This window comes from Trichechus manatus, unplaced genomic scaffold, assembly GCF_000243295.1.
Source record: "Trichechus manatus latirostris isolate Lorelei unplaced genomic scaffold, TriManLat1.0 scaffold00018, whole genome shotgun sequence".
NCBI classification, from domain to species: domain Eukaryota; kingdom Metazoa; phylum Chordata; class Mammalia; order Sirenia; family Trichechidae; genus Trichechus; species Trichechus manatus.
Window position 1 is genome coordinate 17864011 of NW_004443954.1, and position 26965 is coordinate 17890975.

Sequence of the window (26965 nt, forward strand, 5' to 3'; positions counted from 1 at the left end):
ATGAGATATCATCTCACCCCAACAAGGCTAGCATTAATCCAAAAAACACAAAATAATAAATGCTGGAGAGGTTGTGGAGAGACTGGAACACTTATACATTGTTGGTGGGAATGTAAAACGGTACAACCACTTTTGGAAATCGATTTGGCGCTTCCTTAAAAAGCTAGAAATAGAAGTACCACAGGATCTCACTATACCGGTCCTTGGAATATATCCTAGAGAAATAAGAGCTGTCACATGAATAGATATATGCACACCCATGTTCACTGCAGCACTGTTCACAACAGCCAAAGATGGAAACAACCTAGATGCCCATCAGCAGATGAATGGATAAACAAATTATGGTATATCCACACAATGGAATACTATGCAATGACAAAGAACAACGATGCAGCCGTAAAACATCTTATAACATGGAGGAAGCTGGAGGTCATTATGCTGAGTGAATTTAGTCAGTCACAGAAAAACAAATATTGTATAAGAACACTATTATAAGAACTCAAGAAAAGGTTTAAACACAGAAGAAAACATTCTTTGGTGGTTACGAGGGTAGGGGGGGAGGGTGAGGGTTATTTACTAACTAGATACTAGATAAGAATTATCTTAGGTGAAGGGAAGGACAGCACACACTACAATGGAAGTCAGCACAACTGGACTAAACCAAAGCTAAGAAGTTTCCTAAATATAATCAAACACTCTGAGGGACAGAGTAGCAGGGGTAGGGCTCTGGGGACCATGCTTTCAGGGGACATCTAGGTCAACTGGAATAACAAAACTTGTTAAGAAAATGTTCTGCATCCTACTTTGGTGAGTGGCGTCTGGGCTCTTAAAAGCTTGCAAGCAGCCATCTAAGATGCGTCAATTGGTCTCAACCACCTGGAGTAAAGGAGAATGAAGAACACCAAAGACACAAGGAAAGCAGTAGCCCAAGAGACAGAAAGGGCCACATAAACCAGAGACTTCATCACCCTGGGACCAGAAGAACTAGATGGTGCCCGGCTACCACCAATGACTGCCCTGACAGGGAACACAAAAGAGAGTCCCTGATGAAGCAAGAGAAAGGCGGGGTACAGAACTCAAATTCTAGTAAAAAGACCAGACTTAACGGTCTGACGGAGACTGGAGGAACGCCAGAAAGCATGGCCCCTGGATTCTCTATCAGCCCAGAACTAAAACAATTTCCGAGACCAACTCTTCAGACAGGGATTCGACTGGACTGTGGGACATAAAGTGATACTCATGAGGAGTGTGCCTCTTAGCTCAAGTAGATATGAGACTAAATGAGCAGCTTCTGGCCAGAGGTGAGAAGGGAAGGCAGAGAGGGTTAGGAGCTGGTTGAATGGACACGGGGAATCAGGGTGCAAAGGAGGAGTGTGCTGTCACAGTATGGGGAGAGAAATTAGGGTCACATAACAACGTATGTATAAATTTTTATATGGGAGACTAACTTGAAATGTAAACTTCATTTAAACTACAAAAATAAAGAACAAATAAATAAAGGTCCAGAAGTCTGGGGAAGGAGGTCCCCCCGCTCCTAGGACCTGGAATTTGAGAGAAGGGAATAATACTGCAGTCCTAACACCATATTCCGGTGAGCCTGGCCAGGACCTGAGCCTCCATTACCTAGAGGAGACCTGTGCCTCCCCTGTCCTCTAGAAAGGAATTCTCATGCAGATGTTCCCTACCAGCACATCTGAATTTCCAAAGAATTTGCCTAGTATCCAACTGAGACAGACATCTATGAGTTTAAGAAAATTTCTCTATTTATAAGGTTGTGAAGTGGAAATATTACAAAATGGCTGGCATAAACAGTTCCATAAGAGTACATGGCACGTGTACCAAAGGGGATTCACAGCAACAAAAAAACACAGCTTCCTCAAGCATCAGGATTTTTGCTTGAGGCTTTGAAGCAGGGGAGAATTAAATAATTTAACTGCTAAGTAAACATGATATATTTGAGTGGACTACAAAATTCACATTAACTTTAAAGACGAAACGTGAGGTTTATAAGCAATGTTTATATCTTGTCAATTCAGGGAACACCCTAGACTGGAAAATTTCTACTGAAATGTGGTACCTTGGAAGTGCAGTCATTTTGCTTTTAAAGTGGACACTCTCACATAAATACCTTCATAAGCTTTTGGACTGGTTATTTTTTATACAGCTACAGAAGGTGTCAGTGGGAGGATAGGAGCAGAGACTCAAAGGCAATAGGTCTTGGTTCTAATACTGGTTTTGCCACCAATTAACTGGAACCATTTCGTCATTAACTTCATATACAGCATTCATTCAGTCTTCACATAGTTATCATGCCAAGCACTGCATGAACAACTTCACGCACGTTTTCTAAGATTACAACAAAGCTGGGAGATCTAGAAGGGCTGCTCTTATCTTTGTATCTCAAGAGCCAATACAGCCTTGTACATGGTAGATGCCAAGTGCTATGTAAGTATCTCTTGGTCAACTGCTCCTTCAAATTCAGAATTCTGCTAAAATTCAACAAAGAAATGAGTTGATCTAATACGCATAGGGAAGTATGTAAGAATATGGGAAAGGTTTACCTTTAAGATTGAAACTTGTAAGGTATGGTCCTCATCTTAATCGACCACACAGCAGAATTTGAAACAATCAATCCCTCTCTCTTGAAACCCTTCTTTCACTTGCCTTCCAGGGCTCTGCATCTTCCTGGTGTTCTTTACCAACCTGTCTACTCCTCTCTGTTCCTTTCTGGACCCTCTAGTCTAGAGTATTAAATGATAAACTACACAAGGGCTCTAGCCTTGGATGGCTCTTCTACCCATACGCCGTAAGTGATCTCATTCAGTCTGATGGCAGAAAGTACCATCTACATGCTGACAACTCTAGAATTCATACCTCAGGCCCATCCTCTGACCTAACTCTAGTCATATATCCAACTGCCTATATGAAATTTTCACTTGAGCCTCATAAGCATCTCCAAATTAACACACCTATAGAGATATATCATGTACTGAATGATCTGGATGTGTGCCTTCTTGCCTCAGTAACAGGAAGACAAGTGTTCTTTCTTATGTTCACGCCTTGTTTTATTATCTAGAATAATCCTGGTCTTTATATGCCAGAAAGAGAATAGTTCAAAATATATCAAAACACTGTCATCTTCACCATCCATTCTCTAAACATTAATGATTTGTTGTTGTTGTTGCTGTTGTTGTTAGGTGCCGTCAAGTTGGTTCTGACTCATGGCGACCCTATGGACAACAGAAGGAAACACTGCCCAGTCCTGCATTGTTATGCTTGGGCCCATTGTTGCAGTCATTGAGTCAGTCCATCTCGCTGAGGGTCTTCCTCTATCTTGCTGACCCTTACCTTACCAAGCAGGATGTCCTTCTCCAGGGACTTGTCCCTCCTGATAACATGCTCAAAGTACATGAGACAAAGTCTCACCATCCTTGCTTCCAAGGAGTACTCTGGCTGTACTTCTTCCAAGACAGACTTGATTGTTCTTCTGACAATCCATGGTATATTCAATATTCTTCGCCAACACCATAATTCAAAGGCAACAATTCTTCAGTTTTCCTTATTCATAGTCCAGCTTTTGCATGCATATGAGGTGACTGAAAACACCATGGCTTGGGTCAGGCGCACCTTAGTCTTCAAGGTGACATCTTTACTTTTTAACACTTTAAAGAGGTCTTTTGCAGCAGATTTGCCCAATGCAACGTGTCATTTGATTTCTTGACTGCTGCTTCCATGGGTATTGATTGTGGGTCCAAGTAAAATGAAATCTTTGACAACTTCGATCTTTTCTCCATTTATCGTGATGTTGCTTATTGGTCCAGTTGTAAGGATTTTTGTTTCCTTTATGTTGAGATGTAATCCATACTGAAGGCTGTAGCCTTGGATCTTCATCAGTAAGTTCTTCAAGTCATCTTCACTTTCAACAAGCAAGATTGTGTCATCTGCATATCACAGGTTGTTAAAGAGTCCTCCACCAATCCTGATGCCCAGTTCTTCTTCATATAGTCCAGCTTCTCCGATTATCTGATCAGCATACAGACTGAGTACGTATGGTGAAAGGATACAACCGTGACACACATCCTTCCTGATTTTAAACCACGCAGTATCCCCTTGTTCTCTTCAAATGACTGCCTCTTAGTCTATGTACAGGTTCCTCATGAACAAAATTAAGTGTTCTGGAATTCCTATAATTTGTTATAATCCCCACAGTCGAATGTCTTTACATAGTCAATGAAACACAGGTAAACATCCTTCTGATATTCTCTGCTTTCAGCCAAGATCCATCTAACATCAGCAATGATATCCCTCATTCCACATCCCCTTCTGAATGAGGCTTGAATTTCTGGCAGTTCCTCGTTGATGTACTGCTGTAACCATTTTTTAATTATCTTCAGTAAAATTTTACTTGGGTGTAATATTAATGCTACTGCTCAATAATTTCAAAATTCTGTTGGATCACCTTTCTTTGGAATGGACACAAATATGGATCTGTTCCAGTCGGTTGGCCAGTTAGCTGTTTTCCAAATTTCTTGGCATAAACGAGTGAGTACCTCCAGCACTGCATATGCTTACTGAAACATCTCAACCGGTTTTCTGCCTATTTCTAGAGCCTTGTTTTTCCCTAATGCCTTCAATGCTCCTTGGACTTCTTCCATCAATACCATCAGTTCTTGATCATATGCTACCTCCTGAAATAGCTGAATGTTGACCAATTCTTTTTGGTACAGTGACTCTGTGTATTCCTTCCATCTTCTTTTGATGCTTCCTGCGTCGTTGAATATTTTGCCCCTAGAATCCTTCAATATTACAGCTCGAGGCTTGAATTTTTTCTTCAGTTCCTTCAGCATGAGAAATGCCAAGCATGTTCTTCCCTTTCGGTTTTCTATCTTCTTTGCACATTTCATTATAACACTTTACTTTGTCTTCTCGGCCCACCCCTTTGAAATCTTCTGTTAAGCTCTTTTACTTCATCATTTCTTCCTTTCGCTTTAGCTACTCTAAGTTCAAGAGCAAGTTTCAGAGTCTCTTCTAACATCCATTTTGGTCTTTTCTTTCTTTCCTGTCTTTTTAATGACATTTTGTTTTCTTCATGCATGATGTCCTTGAGGTCATCCCACAACTCATCTGGTCTTCAGTCATTTGTGTTCAGTGCTTCAAATCTATTCTTGAGATGGTCTCCAAATTTAGATGGGATATACTCAAGGTCATATTTTGGTTCTCGTGAACTTGTTTTAATTTTTTTCAGGTTGAACTTGAACCTGCACGTGAGCAATTGATGGTCTGTTCTGTAGTTGTTCTGACTGATGATATTGAGTTTTTCTAGCATCTCTTTCCACAGATGTAGTCGATTTAATTCCTGTGTTTCTCATCTGGTAAGGTCCACACGTATGGTTGCCATTTATGTTGTTGGAAAAAAGGTTATTTGCAACAAACGAGTCGTTGGTCTTGCAAAATTCTATCACGCAATCTCCAGCGTCATTTCTATCACCAAGGCAATATTTTCCAACTCTTAATCCTTCTTTGTTTCCAACTTTTGAATTAATGATTTAGTACTAAATAAGTCCATACAGTAAGTTAGCTTGTTCAATTACCTGGGGTCTACCTTCTATTAATCCATCTTAGTTGGTGTACTAGCAGGCTATGTTGTTGTTAGTTGCTGTCAGGTCAGTCCTGACTCATGGCGACCCCATGCACAACAGAATGAAATGCTGACCAATCCAGCACCATCCTTATGGTCGGCTGGCGATCTGACCAGTGTGAGCCTTAGGGTTTTCATTGGCTAATTTTTGAAAGCAGATCACCAGGCTTTTCTTCCCAGCCCAGCCCAATACTACTCAGCAATCTATGGAAAAATTACTAAAGATTTCTACCACGGTGGACAACCAGTGGTAAAACCTGCTCTGAAACTTTTCAGGCCCAAATGATCTCTGTCATATTCTCAAGTAGCCCTTCTCAGCCTCTGATGCACATCAGAATCACCTGATGAGCTTCTTCAAAAACAAGACCACGAAGCCCAAGACAGCGGCTCAGGCATCTTTATCTAGAAAACATTTCCTGGGTGATTCTGGTGTGCTGAAGATGTTAAGACCAATGCTAGTCACAACTGACCACCCTAATGGTCTTCAACCAGGAATAAGTGAAATCTTGGAGATCCCCAAAGAACTTCTAAGGACCATAGATCCTCTGAGGGGATTGTTTTCCAGCTTCCTAACAGCCACCTGAACCTTTGCTGCTTCTCCTTTGCCACTGTCCTTTTCACAATCACTTTTCTTTACCAACATGCCTTTCGCTCATCTTAAATTTTATTAAAGTGCATTCCCCTGGGGTATAAAAACCCCTGGGGCACCAACCAAAAGGCGATTTGAGAACGTATATCTCTTAAGGAAGAGTCCCTTGACAGCAAAGCAAAGAGCTTTGGTAAGAAATGTCAAAGGAGGCAGTGCCTTTTCACAGAGGTGACAAATTCATGTTTACTAAATGAGATGACTGACATGCAAACACATTTTAGCACATTTATTTGAACTGAAAAGTAAGGTCGAATTTAAAAACTTTTTTTCAAAATTATTTTAGGAGACAAATTGAAGATGCTAGAATTGTGCTGTCCAATATGGTAGTCACCAGCCAAACGTAGCTATTTCACTTTAAATTGGTTAAAATTTCAGTTCCTCAGTCACACCAGCCACAGTTCAAGTGTTCAATAACTACATGTGGGTAGAGGCTATCATAGTGGACAGTGCAGAGAACATTTCTATTATCCTAGAAAGTTCTACTGGACAAAGCTTCTCTAGAACCTTGACCAACTATTTGATATAAATGGCTGAATTCCTTCCTAGAGGAAACCCTGGACTTAGAGGTGAGAGATTACTATCAAGAGAGATGGCATGTTAGGAGCCCCACTTTCACCCTACAACCTTCTTTTCTGGTTTCCAAAGAACAGGGCTCTATTCTCCATGAATAAGATACAAAATTGGTACTTTAGACCCATTTTTTTAAACTGAGGTAAAATTTATGTAACATAAAATTAATCATTTTAAAGTGAATGATTCCACTGGCGTTTAGTGCCTTCACAATACTTTTAGACTTTTGAGGACCTAAAGAATTTAAGTCAAATTATCTTCTACCCAGGTTCTATTCATGTCCTAATTAACAGACTAAAAACCTAGAGGAGATTATCTAAGACATACAACCCACCACTTCAAACATTTTAAGCCTGACTATTCCACCAAGCCCTGGTGGCACAGTGGTTAAGCATTTGGCAGCTAACCAAAAGGTTAGCAGTTCAAATCCATCAGTCGCTCCTTGGAAACCCTATGGGGCAATTCTACTCTGTCCTATAGAGTCACTACGAGTCGGAATCAATTCAATGGCAATGGGTTTTTTTTTTTTGGTTACTCTAGCAAGCAGGACCTCTGGGACACAGACTGATGCACCCTACTGGGCTGCCTTCACCGTGGAGACCAAGTGTGAGACCCGCAGATGTTACCACCACTGAAAGAACTATCACATGAAAAAATATAAATTTCTGCATTTGCTGTAAAACTACTCGTCAAGAAAACTGTGTGTAATGTCAGTCCATATCTCCTACTTATAAAATACACCACACAAACTTTCTTTTAGAATTTGATGTCAAGAAAAAACATCTCTTTGAGAAAAATATGTATTTCCTTTTTTCCTATAATGAGAACTATAAACCTTTTCATTGATCCCTTTGCACACTCACCAGGAACCTCAGAATATAATTTGATGCTCACTCCCAGCAACCACCCCAACCCCATAATTAGCATATGTCCTTGCTCTTCCGTTCCAGAACCCTGATTTACTGCTTCCACTTAAAAAAAAAAAAAATACACACACATACCCTCGTCCTTTTGTCAGACTGTCTTAAATCCTTTTCAGAAAAATATCAACTAAATGACCATAAGTTAAATCTCTACTTAATGTCTTTTACCCTCTGTCACTAATCATGTTGTGAAATTATAAGACAATTTCAATTTTAATAGAGGGCTAAATTCACACTAAGGTAATACCTTATATCAACTAATGTTTCTTGCTTGCCTTCAATGCTAAATAAAGACACAAGAGCCTTCTGATTAAAAGAGATCCACACAAGTATACACACTGATCTGGAAATACAAAAAGTGTAGAATACAAAAAGTGTAGCTTAGGAGACCAATAACTGACATACAATTGCCATAAGCACTTGAGAAAATATTATGAATTTTTTCCTCCCATAAATGAGGAGATTGGATTTAATATCAAACAGTGAGAAATATTTTTTTCTTAAATCATCTGCTATGGTAGTTTTTAACTGAAGACATCAACTGATATACATGAAGCATTTATAACTAGGACTTCCTCATGGAAAAAACTAAATAACTTTCTACGATGCCATTTATACCTTAAGATAAGAAGACCTACTCACATTCCTTAGAATAGTATCCTGTGTTTAGCAACAATTGGCTGGTACACAGCAAAGATTTATTCCAAAAATAACGAAGTGCAATGTGCCAGCGCTACCATGTATGGGTCACTATATTCTATCACTATCTAGTCGGGCCAAAAGATACGGGGACCCGTGGATTTAGGGCCATCTGGGAAGAGGTGAGAGGGAATAAAAGTAGAAACACAAAGCTTACACTGGCTGCACAGACCGAAAAAACAGGCCGGAAAAAAAAACCCTCTTTTTCATAGCTTTCACTGTGCTCTACTTATTTCCTGTTACTATAAATAATTTTCCTTACCTGGTTATACCTGAGCTGTCTAATACGCTGCCAGTAGCCAAGTGTGGCTATTAAAATTAATTTAATTTCAGCTTCTTAGTCTCATGGGGTTGTCATGAGTTGGAATCAACTCGACAGACAGCAACCAACGACATGTCTCGCTAGCCCCATCTCAAGCCCTCAATAGTCATACGTGGCAAGTGGCTACCACACCCAACAGAGCAAATATAAAACATTTCCATCATCATAGAAAGGTCTACTGGACAGTGTTACGTTATATATTTTCTACAAAAATATACGATCGACTTTCTTTAAAACATAATGGGGAAAACACTAGATACGTTTGGGTAAACTTCCATACACAGTTAAGTATATTTAGAAGGTTTTTCTTTTCCTAAAGTTTGAATTAAATGAACGTATACGACAAGTTTGGACTGCAACCATGCTATATAGTATTTCCCTAATATGAAGGGCGTATTTCATTTTATACAGATTATGTATAGGTTATGGTTCAATAAAGTAATATATATATTATACAGTATATCTAAGGGATATTAGACAATAAATAGGTTTTCCCATTTACTTTTTTCCTGTCTCATTTTTTCTTTAACCAATACCTTTTATAAAAAGAGAAAAGCTGGACAGAAGTGTATGAAGATAATAAGATAATAAGCAAAAGGGCCCTTTTCCTTCTAGTCAAATGAGAGCAAAGACATGAATATGCCCTTTCCTAAAGAACAGAATACTGGGCTCCAGGTCAATTCTAACATGAGACTTTTCTAGCTCTAAACAGTAAACTTTAGAAAGTGGCAACAGTGTTATGAGCTGGATAAAAATTTTCTCCAAAAATAAAAACATCACATGTTGAAAAACGTGTGAGCCACTTTTTTTTTTTTTTTGGCCATTTTTTCCTACTAACACGGCAAAATCCTTTTTATTTTCTTTTGTGATTGCCTCACTTTAAAACTTCGGAAGTTTTTTTTTTTGTTTTTTAAACTAGGGAAGAAAAAAAAAGAAGAAGATTGGGATTAAGAAACATTAAAAACAAATGGTATGGTCTTCACAAACTAGCCTGAGTTCAAAACAGCCACAAATGCTATTCAGTAGGAATCCACTTATTAACAAAGGTACAGTGTCATTCCAGATATCTGCGAGCATGCTGTACACTGAAAAGTACACTAAGGTTCTGGTAAAAACAGAAGTACACTGAGGTGTTGGTAAGTTCAGTGACGTGGAGCACTGAAGTTTAACAGCTTTAAGTTTAAACTGATATTTAACAAAAGAAAGGTTTAGTACTACTGAACTATATACTGTTTGGTGGGTTAACCTCTTAGAGGGAACATGAGTGAAACTCCTTGGCAATAAAAAACAGGATGCCAATTTAACCTCAGCTGCTGAGAGTTTCTGAACCCTGAGTGATGACTTTCTACTGTGGTGGAAATTAGGAAGAAATCAAACACTAGGAAAGAAGTTGGCATTTTATACATAGTACCATGTTTCCTAGAGATTGAAATGGAGTTTGCTTAGTAACGTGATATTAATTTTTTGGCCCCCAAAATAAAAACATGAATTTCTGTTTGCCTTATAGAGAATATGAAAAATTAATTTCTAAGGAATTGATGTACAGCAAAACCTGCAAAGGGCAGAAACCTGTCAGAGAAGGAAAACTATTTTCCACTAAAACAAGTGATAGAAAAGTGGTAAGACTGTGCCCTATCAAGGGCAGAACACTTCTGAGATCTGGAAAAAGAAGGCAGTCCCATCGAGTTCCGACTCTCACAGGTTTTCAATGTATAATGTCCTGTTTTACAAAGTAGGGGAAAGTCCACTGTAAAGTGAAAAAGTAGAAAGTGAAAAGAAACATCCCAAGAGCCCATCTCAATAACCACTGTAATAGTAGTTACAATACAATATTTAACATTGATATTTATTGAGCACTTAGGGCATGCCAGACATTGTACTAAATGCTTTAAGACCACTATCTCCTCTAATTCTCCTAATAATCTTGTGCAACTGGCACAATTATTATTACTAGGAAACAAAGGTTTAGGGAAGTTAAAGAAGTATCCAAGATGACCTGGCAAATGGAGTCTCTGGCCTCACCTGTGTGGCAGCGAGCGGCAGACAACTGACTACACTGCCCAGTGTGTGGACCACCAGACAGAAGACCAGGGATGGGAGACACTTAAAAAACTACAAGGGACACACTATACGTGACACAATAAACTGACACTCATCTCTTCCCACTTACCTATTCTTGGAATTAAATGTACGTCTAATATGAAGGACCATTCTAGTACCTCACATGGTTTGAGAAGGATTCTCACCCAAGTCTTAAGCATGCAAATCATATTAAAATTGATCTTGTGATTCAGCTCACTTTTGCTCTATGAATGGCTAGTCTCTGACTTTTTTTCTCCCCTTCACCAATCTTACTCTAGTCTAAAAACCAGAAACCAAACTCCTTGCCATCAGGTCAATTCCGACTCCCAGTGACCCAAAAGGATGGAGTAGAACTGCCCCACAGGGTTTCCAAGGAGCGCCTGGTAAATTCAACTGCCAACCTTTTGGTTAGCAGCTACAGCTCTTAACCACTATTGCCACCAGGGTTTCCACCCTAGTCTAGAGACCTTATTTATATGTGAGTATTAGTTTTTAACTTTGTTGTAAAAACTAAAGCTATAAGCTTTAAGCTCAGTTCTGATGACAGATCTTTTCCGTATTCTGACAATGGAGTATTTCCTTCTATGACCTAAGTCTTATTTCAAAAGTAAGAAGGATACAGATAGTGGTGATGTTTATAGAACATGGTGAACAGAATTAACGTTACTGAAGTGTACACATAAAAATGGTTGAAGTGACAACTGTTGTGTTTTATATATTTTACCACAATAAAAAAAAAAAAAGTAAGGGGGATACCTTGTTGAATCAGAAGTCGAATTCTCTAAGACTCTGAGCACAAAAGCTGCTATAGCATCTTATCCTAGCGTGGCAGATGCAGCTACGCCATTAACACATCCCTTTGGGAAAGGGTTAGAGGAGTAGTTGGTAAAATGAATATTACTTTGCTCCTTACTAAATCATCAGACTTCTTCCTTAATGCCTCTGGCTTACTGTCTTTACACCAAGGTATGCCTCCATTCATTTCAACACTCTCCTTTTATGAAGATGTTTCTGCAACATTAGAGCCGCCAAAAATGGAGGTGGCTTAGTAAAGTCAGCACATCCTACTTGTTCATTGCCCCGGTTCCATTTCTCTCAGCAGGTACTTACAGATCGTCTACAGATTTACAGTGATAATTACAGAGAATGGGGACTAATGGTAAGATGCCAAGATTAAACTCTCCAAGTTAGTTCCCACTGTTCCATTTCTGTCAGCCTCTGAACTTAACTGAATGTTCGGCCATCTCTTAATGCTGGCTGACATTTAGATATGTTTTTAAAATTAACAGCAAAAGAACCACATCATAACAATGACTAACCCCACAAATTTACACGTTTTTTTTTAGGTTAAAAAGAATGTTCATGCTATGAATCAATCAAGAAATATGATATAAAAATAGAGCTTTAATTTCAAATATTCCTATATTCAGCACACATTCAGGAATATAATTTCAGAAAAGTTTCAGAAAAAGAAGGATCTTGAATTCCTTGCCTATTTGCTAGCAGGGAACCTCAACCCAACCCCCTGCACTGAGGGGCCACCAGCAGGACAGGGACTCCAGAGCCCATGAAATGGGTGAGGCGAGGATCTTACGCAACTGTTGCCAAGCCCCTCCAGCCAGCCCAGCTAGTGGAGGGTACAAGTTACTCTCTTTTACTAATGTTTAGAACACTCGACATTCGAAAAACTCTTAACAAGGTTTCCCAACATTATGACTTGGACCTCCTTAATATTTTCCAACTCTTTATGCCCACGGCCAACAAACAAATAAACAAAACACAAAAGCTCTCAGGATTAATATTTCTTGTTTACAGCTTAAAACATTGCTTTGCTTTTGTTTTCTTTTACACTATTAGAGTTAAGGCCTTGGAATTCTCCGGAAACATGTGGTGCAGGATTATTTGGAATTAAACTCAGAGGGTGACAGACGAGACTACACCAAATATGCTTTAAAGCAGGTCAGAAATATTATGCTGTTCATTAAAACCAAAAATCAAACCCACTGTCGTTGAGTCGATTCCAACTCATGTTGACCTGATGTGTGCAGAATAGAACTGTGCTCCAGGGGATTTTCAAGGCTATGAAGTAGATTACCAGGACTTTCTTCCAAGGCACCTCTGGGTGGGCTTACACCGCCCACCCTTCAGTTCGTAGTTGAGGGCTTAACCAACTGTGCCATCCAGAGACTCATGCTGTTCATTAAGGGGCATCAGAACGGCATGTCTCCTTCAAATAACTATCTTGATGATGATTTTGTTTCAATTACTAAATTATTAAACTATTATTCAATTTCAATTGTTAATATAAGGTATAAGGAAATGCCTTACAGCTTCACCTGATCCACTGACTCTCACTGGCTGATCCAAGCCAAGAAAAAAGCAAATGAGAGCCCATCTCTATATATGTTGATTTTCAAAGGGTACCAATTTCACCAACTTCCTGTAAATTCTCCATCACCACCCCCCCAATGCCATGCTCTCAACACCTAGGAGGGTCTCCTGTGTTTTTTAAGTGGAGAAAAACAAAACAAAACTTCGCTCCTAGTGATGCACCATCACCTACTAAAGTTTCACAAGACCAGAGCACAAGCACGTCTGCCACTGACTCCTCCACTAATAAAAGAACTGCACTCGGCAACAAAGGAAGAACAAGGGCCGTCTCTCAGGGGTTACTGACAGGTGTACAGATTTATAACTAACTACAAAGAATAGAGACTAATAGTAAGATGTTAAGATTAAGGTAAATTTTCCAAGTTCTCACAATGCTTTTTCCCTATTATCCCCCTAACACATTTCCCAATTCTCCTTCCCAGTCAACCATCAGTCCGCAGGACCAAAAACTACCTTTCTGAAAAACTGAAGAAAAAAACAGCAAAGACAAAGAAAGGGGGCCATGCTTATTCAGAAAACTAAAGGCTTTCTCCCTTACCCTTGGAGGACCAATTCATGAAGCTTGAAACAATTCTATTAGTGATTTAAAAAGACAAAGAGAGATTCTAAGTTAGGTTTAAAAAAAATTAATTACTTAAAGTATCTAAATCAAGAAGACAGTTGTAATCCCCCTTTCAGAGAAACACAGTATTTTTGATGACAGGGCAGTAGAAGACACCATTCAGTCAGCCTTCTTTGACTTCTTTGAAATCCGAACAAATGAAACCTCACTTCCATAATCTATGAAAACATTAACTGATTCTGATCACACACAGACACACACACACAACACTGCATTTACTGATGAACCTAAAAAATGCTACTACTTTGCCAGCCTTACAATGAAGGTGATAATATCTGCCTTGGAGGATGACTGTTATAATTAGACAAAACAATTTTAAACTTATTTATATGTAAAGAGAAATTATTTACACGATGACTAGTTTTAAAAAAGAACTTGAATCAAGTGATTCAAAGGGAAGTCCCTGAGTGGTGTAAACAGTTACTGCATTCAGCTGCTAACAAAAAGTTGGAGGTTCGAGTCCACCCTGAGGCACCTCAGAAGAAAGGCCTAGTGATGTGCTTCCAAAAAGTCAGCCACTGAAAACCCTACAGAGCATAATTCTACTCTGACACACATGGGGTCTCCATGAGTCAAGAGTCCACTTTAGAGTAACTGGTTTTGTTTTGTTTTTGGTCTTGGACATAGAGTCTAGCACTGTACTTTTAACATGGTCACCACCAGCCACATGTGGCTATTGAGCACGTGAAATGCTACCAGTCTGAACTGAGATGAACTCTTAAGTGTAAAATACACATCATATTTCAAATGCTTATATAAAAATATATCATTAATAATTTTTTATACCGATTACATGTTGGAATAACATTTTGGATATGTTGGGTTAATTAAACATTATCAAAGTTAGTTTCACCTGTTTTTTTTTGTTGTTGTTTGTTTTTTGTTGTCGTTTTGTTTTTAATGTAGTTTACAGAAAGTTTATAATAACATATGTGGTTTACATTTGCAGTTTCCATTCTATTTCCATTGGACAGCGCTGGTCTAGCACACAGAAGGTACACAAAGAAACGGTGGCCAGAATACCAAAATCCCTTATCCACTTCAGTGAAGGCCCTTATCTTTCCAACCTTCTACCACACCACCAATCTCTGTCCTTAATATACTGCTTGGCACACAATCGCTATTTCTTTAATGCAGCTGAATAAAAGCAACCAGATACGTGGTTAAAACGCACTACTGAAACATGGCTGCTTAAAACTTAAGAAAATCAATCTGCTGCTTGGGGACACTACCAAGTAAAGGGCTAAAAAAAATAAACTTTGAAAGTAAACCAAAAAAGCTGAATTCTTATTACTGGCAATTTTGAGAGTCCCAGAAAACAATATTCTTCACAAAACCAAGGCTCTCTCAAGGCCAGGCTGTCACCAACTGCGGAGCACATCAACCGGCTCTATAAAGATAGAGGCTTCCTTTGGTTAGCAGCCAAGCACCTAACCATTGCGCCACCAGCGCCCCTTCTCTTAATCCTAGTGGTCCTTTAAAAACTGTTTCCACCTCCCTCTGTTCTCCTTCATAATGACTATACGTCTGGACCAAATTAGTGAAAGGGGCACAGATGTATCCCAAACATACTTACTCTAAGAGCACAATATTGCAGACTCTAAAAATTCCAACAGAATTTTCCAGTCTGGGTGTTAATCTGTGAACCGTGAGGACACATACATGCACCTGTGCAGTGTAAATTATTCAGAAACTTGGGAATTTGGCTGTTACCACAAGGACAGTCCACTTACTGGTCTTTCTTAAGATACAATAGCGTTCTGTGCTTTCCTTTTACATCATCCTCATCCGTGTCCACAGCACTGGATACACGCTGGACCGCTAGTTCTGCCCACTCTCCACTCTTCGCCTGTAGCCAGAGGCCCTGATGAAGCCTGCCCAACAGGGCCATCTTATGGTGACCTACAAGGTCCTGGAGATCTGCGCTTTCTCTCTTCTACACCCCATGCCGCCAGCATCCCAGCAATATTGAGAGCCACCAAAGGGCTAACGGGCTCACTCTCATCTTTGCACTTAATGTTTCCCAGACTTTAAACTCTTTTCTCTCCCCTCTACCTATCCTTTTCACAACTCAGACTGATGCTTCACATCTCAGCAAAGACTTTGCTTCCCCAGAAACCCTCCCAGACTCCAGCCTCTCACCCAGCCTAAACGCACAGGGAGAATCTCTGTGGGCACTTCCACCACACATACTCTATGCACTGCCCCCTCCTCCAGCAAGATCTTTGCTCTCTCCAATGCACAGCCTACAGGGGGCCTCGATGTTAGAAAAATGTTCACTGAAGCTCAGGAAATGAAGTCAAACAACTCTGACAATATTTTAACATTGAAAGAAGTGATTAAAACTATTTTTTAAATTTTGCATCGGACAACTTTGAACTTTTGCTGGATGAATAATGTATCACTCTGGAGTCCACATGACATGTCCCGTAGCAGGTTAGATACTCAAGGGACATTACTGCTAACTTACTATCTCTGGAACCAGGAAGGTAGATCAACCCTCATTCTAGAGATAATGAAATGGAGGCCCTGAGGTTACATAACCTGCTCAAGGTCACAGGGTTAGTCATCAGGTAGGGGTGCTTGTGTGTAAAATCTCCACACTCCAAAGCCACGCTCCTTCCTTCATACCAATGGTTCTGAAGTGTGGGCCGGGAACCCTGGAGGCAAGATCAGAGCTATTTTTATAATGATACTGAGATGCTATTTGCCTTTCCACTCACTGGATTTTTCCAGAGGCTCAGGCCTTGCATGCACACTACTCACAGAAGCAGATGTGAGACTCCAACATTTGTAAACGTATGCAAAAAATCCCACTAATTTTTTTGGTTTTGGCAAATAGTTATTTTTCATTATAAAATGTTTCACTACAAAAAATGTTACCTGTGTTAACCTGTAATGGTTTATTATTGTTATTTTTAAATGAATTAACAAAAAAAACTTAAACTTTCCTCAATTTTCATTTCTAAGAGTGTAAATATCAATACATATAAGCCACAAAACAAAAGCTCTTTGAAGTTCTGCTTTTAAGAGGGTAAAAGGGCCTGAGATCAAAAAGTTTGAGAACCACTCTTTTAAGCAGCTATTAAAAAGAAATAAAAGCTAGGGATTTTTTTCCCCATAAATTTCATCAAATAGTCAGGATAGACTAGAGTTTCCAGGAAAGAATGTGTCCACACCTACATGCATAATTTTGTATATTCTGATTGATGAACTTTGGGCTTTTTGTTCTAATATTTTCTTTTGTTTACCTTTTCGATGTAAAGTTAAACTTATCTTTAAAGATTCTTAAATGTGTTACATAATTTAGAAAATATCTGTCCAGAATCTATGAAACTCCTAAAGAGCACAACTTCTATGTTTAAAAAAGTCAAATAGTCAAGAAGAGAAGGGAATCAAGGAGCCTATCGTGAATACAATCATTGTTATGCAAATGACACCAATGTTTCTACCTAATCTAGTAGCTTCCCTGAAACACAGTATGGTCTGAACCACCATTCTATCCACAGATGAAATGCAAAATAATTTTAGAAGTTCTAAAGCAAAACCTATTTAGATATGTTTGCTAGAGTAGAACGTGCTAAAAGCGGGGTAATATTTGCACAAATTAAATTTAGTATTTCATAACTAAGGCTATATTTCATAATATTTAACTTCTTCCTTAAAAAATAAAATTAATGTTACATGATATCTGCATGTGAAATGATGTAATTACGAAGCTAGGTTTGCATTACAGATCAGAACGTAAACCCTAGAGGAGAATTAACATAATCTCTCTACCTTGGGCTGGACATGACACCAGGCACTTGGTGCATATTGTCCCACTTAATCTCAACATCCTTCAAGATGAGAACTATTTTCTGTTTTACTGATGAAGAATCTGAGGTTCAGAGTAACTAAGTAACTTGCCCTCGGTCACCAAGCTATTAGTGGTCGAGCTACGATTCAAACACTTTTCTGAGTTTAATAAAGTCTATGCTATTCCCAAGACATTACACCACCTCCCAGTATTATTTTCAAAACTGAGTGCTTCAAAATCTGAAGAAAATGCAAGGTTAGGCAGAAATAAGAAAGCAAACAGCATGAGCAAAATTCATCATCCGAGATGCCTGTTGAAATACTTGTACTCTTAAAACTCGGACCAGCTGGGAGCAGGTCAGCACTTCTCATCCAGGGATCCGGCTGCGACCAGACAGAGGGAGTCTCCTTCAAGCTGCCTCACCCTCCAGCAAGGAAGAAAGGGTCTACCTCATTCCCCATGGTTCTGCTGGGACAGGGAAAAGTCTGAGAGGCACTGCTGTCTTTTTAGATCCCTTGTTTAAGAACCTTTCCAGGGAATAAAAGAAAAGAGTAGTTGCTCGAAAAGAAGTCATTTCTGCCCTAGCAGCCACCCAGGTCAGCTGGCCTCAGGGACAGCACTTTTGGTCCTTTTTGAGACTGATATAGAGAAAAACAAATTAGCTGCATTTTATCTGTTTTATCTTGGCCCTTCATTTGTCCTTCCTTCCCCCTCCCCCCCTCCTCAGGGCCCTTCTCTGCGGCATCTTGTCAGACCTCCTCTGTAGGTGCCCCTTCTACAGTCCTCTGTGCCCAGAGCCCCTTCCCATCAGGCTGCTGCAGGTTACACCCCGCCAGCAGTGACACCGCAAGGGATTCAGGTGGAGAGGAGGCAAGGAGCTGTGTCCAAAGGGGCGGCTTCCACTGCCTTTGGGGCTCTCCTGGGAATCACCCCTCCATTTGCTCCAGGCCTGAGGAGGCCCTGACCTCCACTCCCACAGCACCTCCTATGCTGGAGCTTCCGAGTCAATGTCACAAATGTACCTTGCTCCACCCCAGAAGCCCAGAATGGCTGCTTCCTGATCAAATCCTTTTACATTCCCACGACCCCATCCCTGGTCCAAACTGTTGTCTCCAGCCTGGACAGAGGCTCATACTTCACCTGCTGGTTCTCCATCCATTATGCACACTATCTAACCAGTATCACCAGCTCCCCATTTAAGTCCAAATTCTTATAAGAGAACGCAAGGCCCCTATAATCCGGCCCTACTTGAAACCCTTGCTCCCCAACCCCACGCCCTGCAGCAAGCTCCATTTCACGTGCCCTTGTTTGACAAACTATCCTCCAACCTGCAGTGTCGTCCTTGGTTCGCTTTTCCTGAATAAGTCCCAGCCAAACTCCACGGAATCTAACCCACAGGTCTTTTCTCTCCCTGACACCTGTCACATGATCATGCATGCATGGTCTCTCACTCCGCAGTACATTTGCACATATTGGTTATGTTCCCCAGACTGATGACAAACTCGCTAGGAACGAGCACTATGCCTTACACCTCCAAAATGACCTACTGTGCCATCCAAAACCACAATGGCAACTATAGTGGGTGATCAATATATATTTCTGGATAGCATTCAGAATAATCTGTACACACAGACAGTAATTCATTTTTACTTCGCCTAGAGCATAAAAACTAAGATTTATAAGAGAAAGATGTCTCTATGAATATCTGTTATGGGTTGAACTATAAACCTCAAAAAGATAGGCTGAAGTTCTAACAACGGTTACCTGTGAATGTGACCTTACTTGCAAACAGTCATTGCAGATGTCTTAGTTAAGTTACCATGAGATCATATTGGAGTAGGGTAGGTTCTAATCTGAGCCATGTGTTTATAAGAGAGGGAAGACAGCCACGTGAAGGCAGGGACCGGAGTTATGCCGCCACAAGCCAGCGATCACCTGGGCTACCAGAAGCTGAAAGAGACAAGGCAGGATCTTCCTTCCCCTAGAGCCTTCGGCGAGAACGTGGCCCTGCAGACACCTGAATTCAGACTACTGGCACTCACAACTGTGATAGAATAAATTTCTGTTGTTACAAGCCACCACCCACTTTGTGATAATTTATTAAGAGCAGTCCTAGGAACTAATACAGTACCAAAGCTTAAAACTTAATCTGTTCTCTTATAAATTTCGTAGGATAACAAAACATCACATTTTACCAAGAAAAAAAGGAAAACTCTCATTTCAGGGTTGGGTACTCAAATCTTTTTGAAACCAAACACATTCTGTAGATTATTCTTTACTGTTTGTAATTTAAATTTACACTAGCATTCAACAATTGGCAAAATAAATATTATAAAGGTGTCCATTTTGTAGCTTCCCAAGAAAAAAGCATAACATAAAGGGGGGAGGGGACTACCACTAACACACAAAATTTTGCCGGGAACCAAGTTTCAGTGTATTTTTAAAACAGAGAGAGGAAGAGAGAAAGAAGAAAGAGAAGGGCAAGAAATGTTTGCCTGACGAGGTTTGAGTCCCATATTCTTTCCCAGCTGGCAGGACAAAGCTCCTTGAGAGCACAGACCAAGTCTTACTCAAAGCCATGCATCCCTCTTACAGAGGAACTCAAGAAATTCTGAATAAGTGCGTAAGTCCGTGAGTAATAAGTAATAAAAATAAGTGAGTAAATAAAGGGAGAACAGAAAAAATGAGATTCGGAGGCAGCTTCCAAGATAAAAATTAAGGCACTCATAATGAGAAAGATCTTCATGTTTAAAGAAAATTCTATCCGACAGATTTAACTGCGCTGAACAGCGTATTTACATAAAGGCAGAATGCAACTTACCTGACGCACAGGCACTTTCTGCGGGGTGTTCTGGGGCGAGGGGTGGAGCTGTGCCCACGGCTGGTGGTGAGGGTGCGGTGGGGGTGAAGACTGGTGGTGCACCCCTGGGTGGGGCTGCATCGGAGGGCAGGTTGGCAGCTGCTGGAAGGGCGGCTGCTGGCCCGGATGCTGCTGGCCAGGGAGCAGTCGCTCTTGTATTGCTTGTGGGTCAGCAAGGCCAACGCCAGGACAACCATTTGGTCTCATGTGCCCGGTCAACTCCCTCGGTGCTGAGGACATGCCTATAAACGGACGAGACTGCTGCAGGTTTCTGGGGCCCATATTCCTCTGTCCAATTCCCATGGCCCCAGGGGGCTGGTGAGATGGCTGAGGGTGGGGTATATTTGGATAACTGCCAACTTCCATGGGCATCCCAGCACTTCCAGGCCTGACTTGTGGAGGAGGCGTGCCTGCTGGGTTACTCATTGCTTTCATGGGTGACATGGGAGGTGGAGAGGCATAAGTTCCCTGAGGCTGTGAAGGATGCATAGTTTGTGTGTTCATTTGGTTAAGTGAGCCGCTGGGGTGGATGGGCTGCTGGTGCATTAGTCCTTGACCACTGTTTGATGGAAATCCTACAGCATTGGGGTATCTTGGTACGGACTGATTCATTGGAGTATTATTTGTAAGGCCTAAATTTTGATTCATCCCTGTATTGTTAACTAATCCCTGATTTAGGTTACTGTAAGGATATCGAGAATACTGCCCTGAGTTGTTTATAGTAGGTGAGGGGACTGTCTGGCTCCGAGAACTAAAGTTAAGGGTTTGTGGCCTAACAGTCCCTTGTTGAGGAGGATTAGGGGAGAATCTGGGACTGTGGGCAACGGATTCTCCATGGAGAGCAGTAGGGGCGTGGTGATGGAACTGCTGTACAGAGTGACGCAGGGAAGGCGCCATGCTGGGGCTCTGCTGGGGCACGTGGGACAGGTGGCCGGGTCCTGAGGTGGCAATGAAAGGATTTCCCTGATTGAGGCCTTCTTGGCCTTGGGAAAACTGGCTCATCCTCTGCTGCGGCTGACCATGCTGCTGCATCGAGAAGTCCCCACGTGCCATATAGCTCCCCATCTGCTGCATGTGCGGAGGGTGGCCCTGAGTCGGGGGGCCTGACGGAGCTGGCTGGGGTGGGGGCTGCTGCTGCTGCTGGTAGGGGGCTCGTATCTGGTCTGGTACCTGAACAGCCCGTGGTCCCCACATAGAGCCACTGTCCACAAAAGATTGCCCATGCCTTTCGTTCTGCAGACCAGGGTAGACGCCCATCTGGCCGCCGCCACTGCCACCGTGAGGGACCTGAGGAACGGGAGGGGTGTGATATTGCGAGTGAGGAGACGCGAGTCCATTCCCAGGGGCACTACCCATCATTCTGTTCGGCTGATCCATCAGATGCATCTTTTGTTGTTCATACTGATTATAGTGATCAAAATGGGTCAACTTGGTTTGATTCTGATTAGTGGAGGGATGATGAAGGGATGACTGCAGAGAGGCAAAGCCTTGGTCTATCGGCATCTGTTGGCCCATGGGGTTGACCGGGTTTTCAGGGTAACCACACTCTCCAAGGCCTTCAAGGCCCTCACTGAAAATATTCCCATCCTCGCCAAAAAGACTCATCATTCCTGGATCCGCCATCTTCTTCCAACACACGGCTCCTCCAAACTTCAGCTAGGGAGCTTGTCTGTGCTTCACTTCACTGAGGTGTCTGTCCTCAAAGCCTATAATCCTTAACTAATCTTCTTCATGTCATTCCATATTTCCTTAATTCTCTTGGACCCTGCAGTGTCAGGCAAAGTCTGGATATAAGTCCTAGAAGGGAGTGGAAGGTGGGGAGGAGGAAGGAAGAAAACAAAGAATTAGGAATGCGTGATTAAAAAAACAGCCAGTATTTTACACATGTGAATTGGGTATCCATCAGACAATACTAATCTAGGTCCCTCGCTGAGCAGTGTTTTATCAATCTAGTTCACTTTAAGAGAAACTCATTAGCTTCTACCAGAAGCATTATTATGATCAGTTACTTAGAAGGCAAGCAAAACACTAACCTTAACCTTAAATTAATCCATTCAGTACACTTCCTAGCGTTCCGTTCTTGGATGGAACAGAACAAAAGAACACAACATGAAGCAGCAGCAGCTGCCACAGCAGGCAAGCAGATGTATGAATATAGCCAAGCAGCCCATCTGCTGAACCAAAGCCCTGGAAATGCTCTCGTTACCAACAGCATGTCCTTAACCTTATTCCCCCGAGCAGTGTAATCAGATGAGCAGCAGCATCACCGAGGGCTGTGAAAAGCTCAACTTAGTTAAACTGACGAGAGGATTATATAAATACCTAAATCAGTCATTTCATACAAATTAGATATTTACAGCCAACATACAACTATGTCACACACAGTCACAGAGACGTCTGTGGAGAACGTGTCCGTGGCGATGTTGAAAAGGAGGCTGGCGAACAGTATAATTAATTCAGTTTCATTAGGTTTAACGGCAGGAATGTACAAGACTCAGAGACTAAAAGAAAAGCTCTCATTCTGCAGGCAGACCAGTCGCTCACGGACTGGACCTGTGCACGACACAGGGCCGCCACACCCCAACTCTGTGCCCGACGGTGCCAAGGGTGAAGGAGCCCAGTTGCCAGGTGCGCTGGCTACCCGCAGCACACTGGGTGCTGGTGACGAAACGGGATACTGCTGACCACTCAGAAGGAACTCCACGTGGGTGGACAGCTGCTACAGGACAACTATTCTCATTAGTAAAGAACAGAAAGTTTGCCTAAAAACTAGTCAAAACTAAAAATTACTCTAACTGAATGAAATTCAAAATACTCACACTGACCTCGGGTGGCCTTAACCCCTTTGTGAAATCAGGCAGGACCTGAGTAGGTGGGAGAAACACGGACGGTGTTTACCGCCCATAACACACAGCACCTGATGTACCACAAGTTGTTCCAACAGCTCCCAACAGGTTTGTATCAGATTAAAATAACTAATTTTAAAGAATCTTTCAACAATCAAAACGGGAAAGTGTTTTTTGTTGAGTACTAATCGAGTCAACAGCCTAATAAAGAACTAATTCACATAGGAAGAATGCCTGAAATCTTAAACATCTTTGGAATTTAACTCTTTTTCTCTCTTTTATAAGCATTGTGTGATACTGGCCCACTTGAGGGGTGGGGTGGGGGATGTATCTTGCTGACGAATTTCAGAAGTGATGTTATACACGGGCTCAGTCACCAAGTCTGCAGACACACTTCTATCCGTGTGTGAGCCGACGGACAATGGAGCGGCCAGCACTGCTGGTGAGCGCACTGGTGAGGCAGATAAAAACCCGGTCTCTGCTGGCCCTATTCTAACATACTCCTAACACAGGGAGAATTTTGCTTACAGAACATGTAAACACCACTCCTGCTTCCTGTCAGAACTATAGACATCCACCCTGAGAGGGTCTCCAGGTCTGCCGTATTCAGGTGGCAGCTGTCAACTCGAGCCAAAGGTCTCCTCACTCAGCCGCTAACTGCCATGAATTTTCTGATCCAGTTTCTCCAAAAACAGAGGTCAAACTGGTGCAACTCAGGTGAGCATGAATGCCATTTTATTTGAAATATGCTGCCCTTCTACACAATTACTTTAAAATCCAAAATACAGAGCAGGAGAAATCTCCAGTGTCAAATGCAACAAATACGTATAAATTGAATTTACTCCTAAAAAACCAAGGCAGTCAGTATTCATTTATTCAAGGCTCATTCTAGGTTTCAAGGAAACAAATACTGGAATGGACTTGATAATAGCTTAAACCAGCTGTGCCCACTAACCACTTACGAAAACAACCTTTCAAATTCGCTTAAGTGGTGTCTACTTCTATTTCCTTGATAGCCTTGTTTGATAGGATAATGGTTTCATCCTCCAAGGTCCACCAGTGACGCAGGAGGAAACACTCTGGACAAGGTGGGGTCCCCAGGCAGCTCTGGAGAGAAAGGAGCCCAGAGGGAAGGGACAGCACGTTCACTAGCGACCCTTCTGCCAGATGCATAGCGGTGCGAGCACAGCCGGCCTGGAGGAGCCAGCTTAGGAGCTGGTTCTCATTTTACATCAGCCTAAGGCTGAGCAGAAAGAGGGGAAGTACTGTGTGCAGCCATAGGAAGGGACAAAACAGAAACGCTCTAAGAGGAATCATATCTGACACTTGGGTTTTACTCCTTTTCCTTCCGGTTCCCTAGTCCTTCCCACTAAGAGTCCATTTCCTGGTGGTATGAGAAATGACAGCAGACAGGTAGCCCACAGGATGGGGCATCGAGTAAGCGTGTCGCTCACCACAACTGTGACCACGCTCAAGTGAGCCGAGGGCGGGAAGTTTACAACTGTGGCTCAAATCCGTCGTTACTGACCACTGTCGCTCAGCAGCCATCAGCGCTTCCTGCCCCACTTCTGACCTCAGGAGACAACCGACAACTATGCCAGGAATCCATCTGGGAGCGGGAGTTCATAATTCTAATTTGAGCTAATCTAATTCATTTATTTTGGTCTTTTTTTTTATTTGATCAAGGCTATTTGAATGCCCACTTTCCCAAAGTCACAGCTGCAACATATAATTTCATGTTTCCATAAAAGATACTCATTTAAAACTAATTTTTGAAGGCTTCTCCCTTCTTTACATTCAATGTATCTATATTTTCTATGTTTAGATCAGACCGTTCAATAGAGAAAAAACTGAGCCACAAAAGCCACATGTCATTTTAAATTTTCTAGTAGCCACGTTTTAAGAAGTAACCAGAAAAGAGCAAAATTAATTTTAATTTTTTTTCTTAACCCAATATAGGCAAAATATCATTTCAACGTATAACCAATATAAAAATATAATAAGATAATCTACATCTCTTGGTATGAAACTGGTAATTCTTCAAAATCTAGTATGTAGTTTACACTTACAGCACATCTTAATTGAGATTAGTCACATTTTAAGTAAAAACAGACACATGGCTGGTGGCTACTATACTGGACAGCATAGTTACAGATTATTAAAAAGAAGAAACAGAAATACAAGTATCAAATAATTATCATAATGATCACTTAGCTAATAAATACTCAGAAGCCCTGGTGGCGCAATGGTTAAGCGTTAAGCTGCTAACCAAAAGGTCAGCAGTTCAAATCCACCAGCCGATCCTTGGAAACCCTAGGGCACAGTTCTACTCTGTCCGATAGGGTCACTATGAGTCAGAATCAACTCAATGGCAAGGGGTGGCTTTAAATAAAAATTAAGTTAAATCTCAAATCATATTTACTCATTCAAAATATATCTATCGAGCACCAACGATGATCCAGACACTGGTCTAAGGGCTGGGATATGACAGTAAATAAAAACAAACAAAATCCCCTCTTGTCTTCATGGAGCTACATTCATTTGTAATACCTCTGAAAATGACAATCTTCTTAAATAAGAACTAAGATGTAGGGAGTTATATCATAAAAGTTTAGGATACCATTTTATAAAATATTCCTTGGCAATTTATTATGACAAATGTTTTAATTATGTGTGCAGTTGTATAGTAAATAGTACTAGGTGGCACAGACTGTTAAGTGCTCAACTAACAGTCGAAGGCCAGCAGTTCAAACCTACCCAGAAGAGCCTCGGAAAACAGGCCTGACAATCTGCTTCCAAAAGGTCACGACCTTGAAAACTCTATGGAATACAGTTCTGCTCTGACACACATGGGGTCGCCATGAATCAGAATCAACTCAACTGCAACAAACAACAACAACAGGTAAATATAATAAAAACATAGTAATTTAAGGTTCTACTCAGTGCCCTACTGGCAAGCATTTTCAGAAGATGCTTGTAGTAGGGGGCCGGGAAGGGGTACAGGGAGCCTGGGCAACTAGTAGAATAATCAGTACTTGCTGCAGGCTCACTGCGAAATGAATTACAAAAATTTTAGAGCTGGCAAACACTTTGGAGACCATCTAATCCAAACCACTCTTCATTTAACAAATGAAAAAATCCTTCTATAGACCAAGCGTGGTGACCATCTTCTACGAAATATTTGATGATGAACAATTCCCAAAAATCAAAGAGAAATGTAAGATTAAATGACAACTTATTAGAGAGGACAAAAAATTGAAGGACTGTACTGGGTCCATTTTATTCAGATGTATCATTAAAACAATTGCTGAGACCACCAAATAAGTTTCCTCTCAAAAAATTTTTTTCTAATTATACTATATATAACTTTTAGGAAGCAAGCACCTATCAGCACTAAATTGAGGCTATTTTACTGGGAATAAGCAGGATGAAAAAAAGGCAGACCCAAACAAACAAAGGGCACCCAGAGAATCAGGGAGGAAAGTAAGGGGACACAGCCAGCTAAGATGAATGAAAGTATTTAAAAATATACATTAATATTTTAACTGGATTTTTTACCTCTAA

At 41.1% G+C, this 26965-nt stretch overlaps 1 protein-coding gene across 1 annotated transcript in view; it reads right to left on the reverse strand.

Moving 5' to 3' along the window:
• The window catches only part of CHD7 (chromodomain helicase DNA binding protein 7), a 156472-nt gene extending 134119 nt beyond the window's left edge, over positions 1 to 22353 (reverse strand). The window contains exon 1 of the mRNA XM_023727724.1: positions 20517 to 22353. Within this exon, the coding sequence (XP_023583492.1) occupies positions 20517 to 22178 (1662 nt within the window). The 5' untranslated portion in view covers positions 22179 to 22353. The remainder of the gene's footprint in view (positions 1 to 20516) is intronic.
• Positions 22354 to 26965: the final 4612 nt, after the last annotated feature.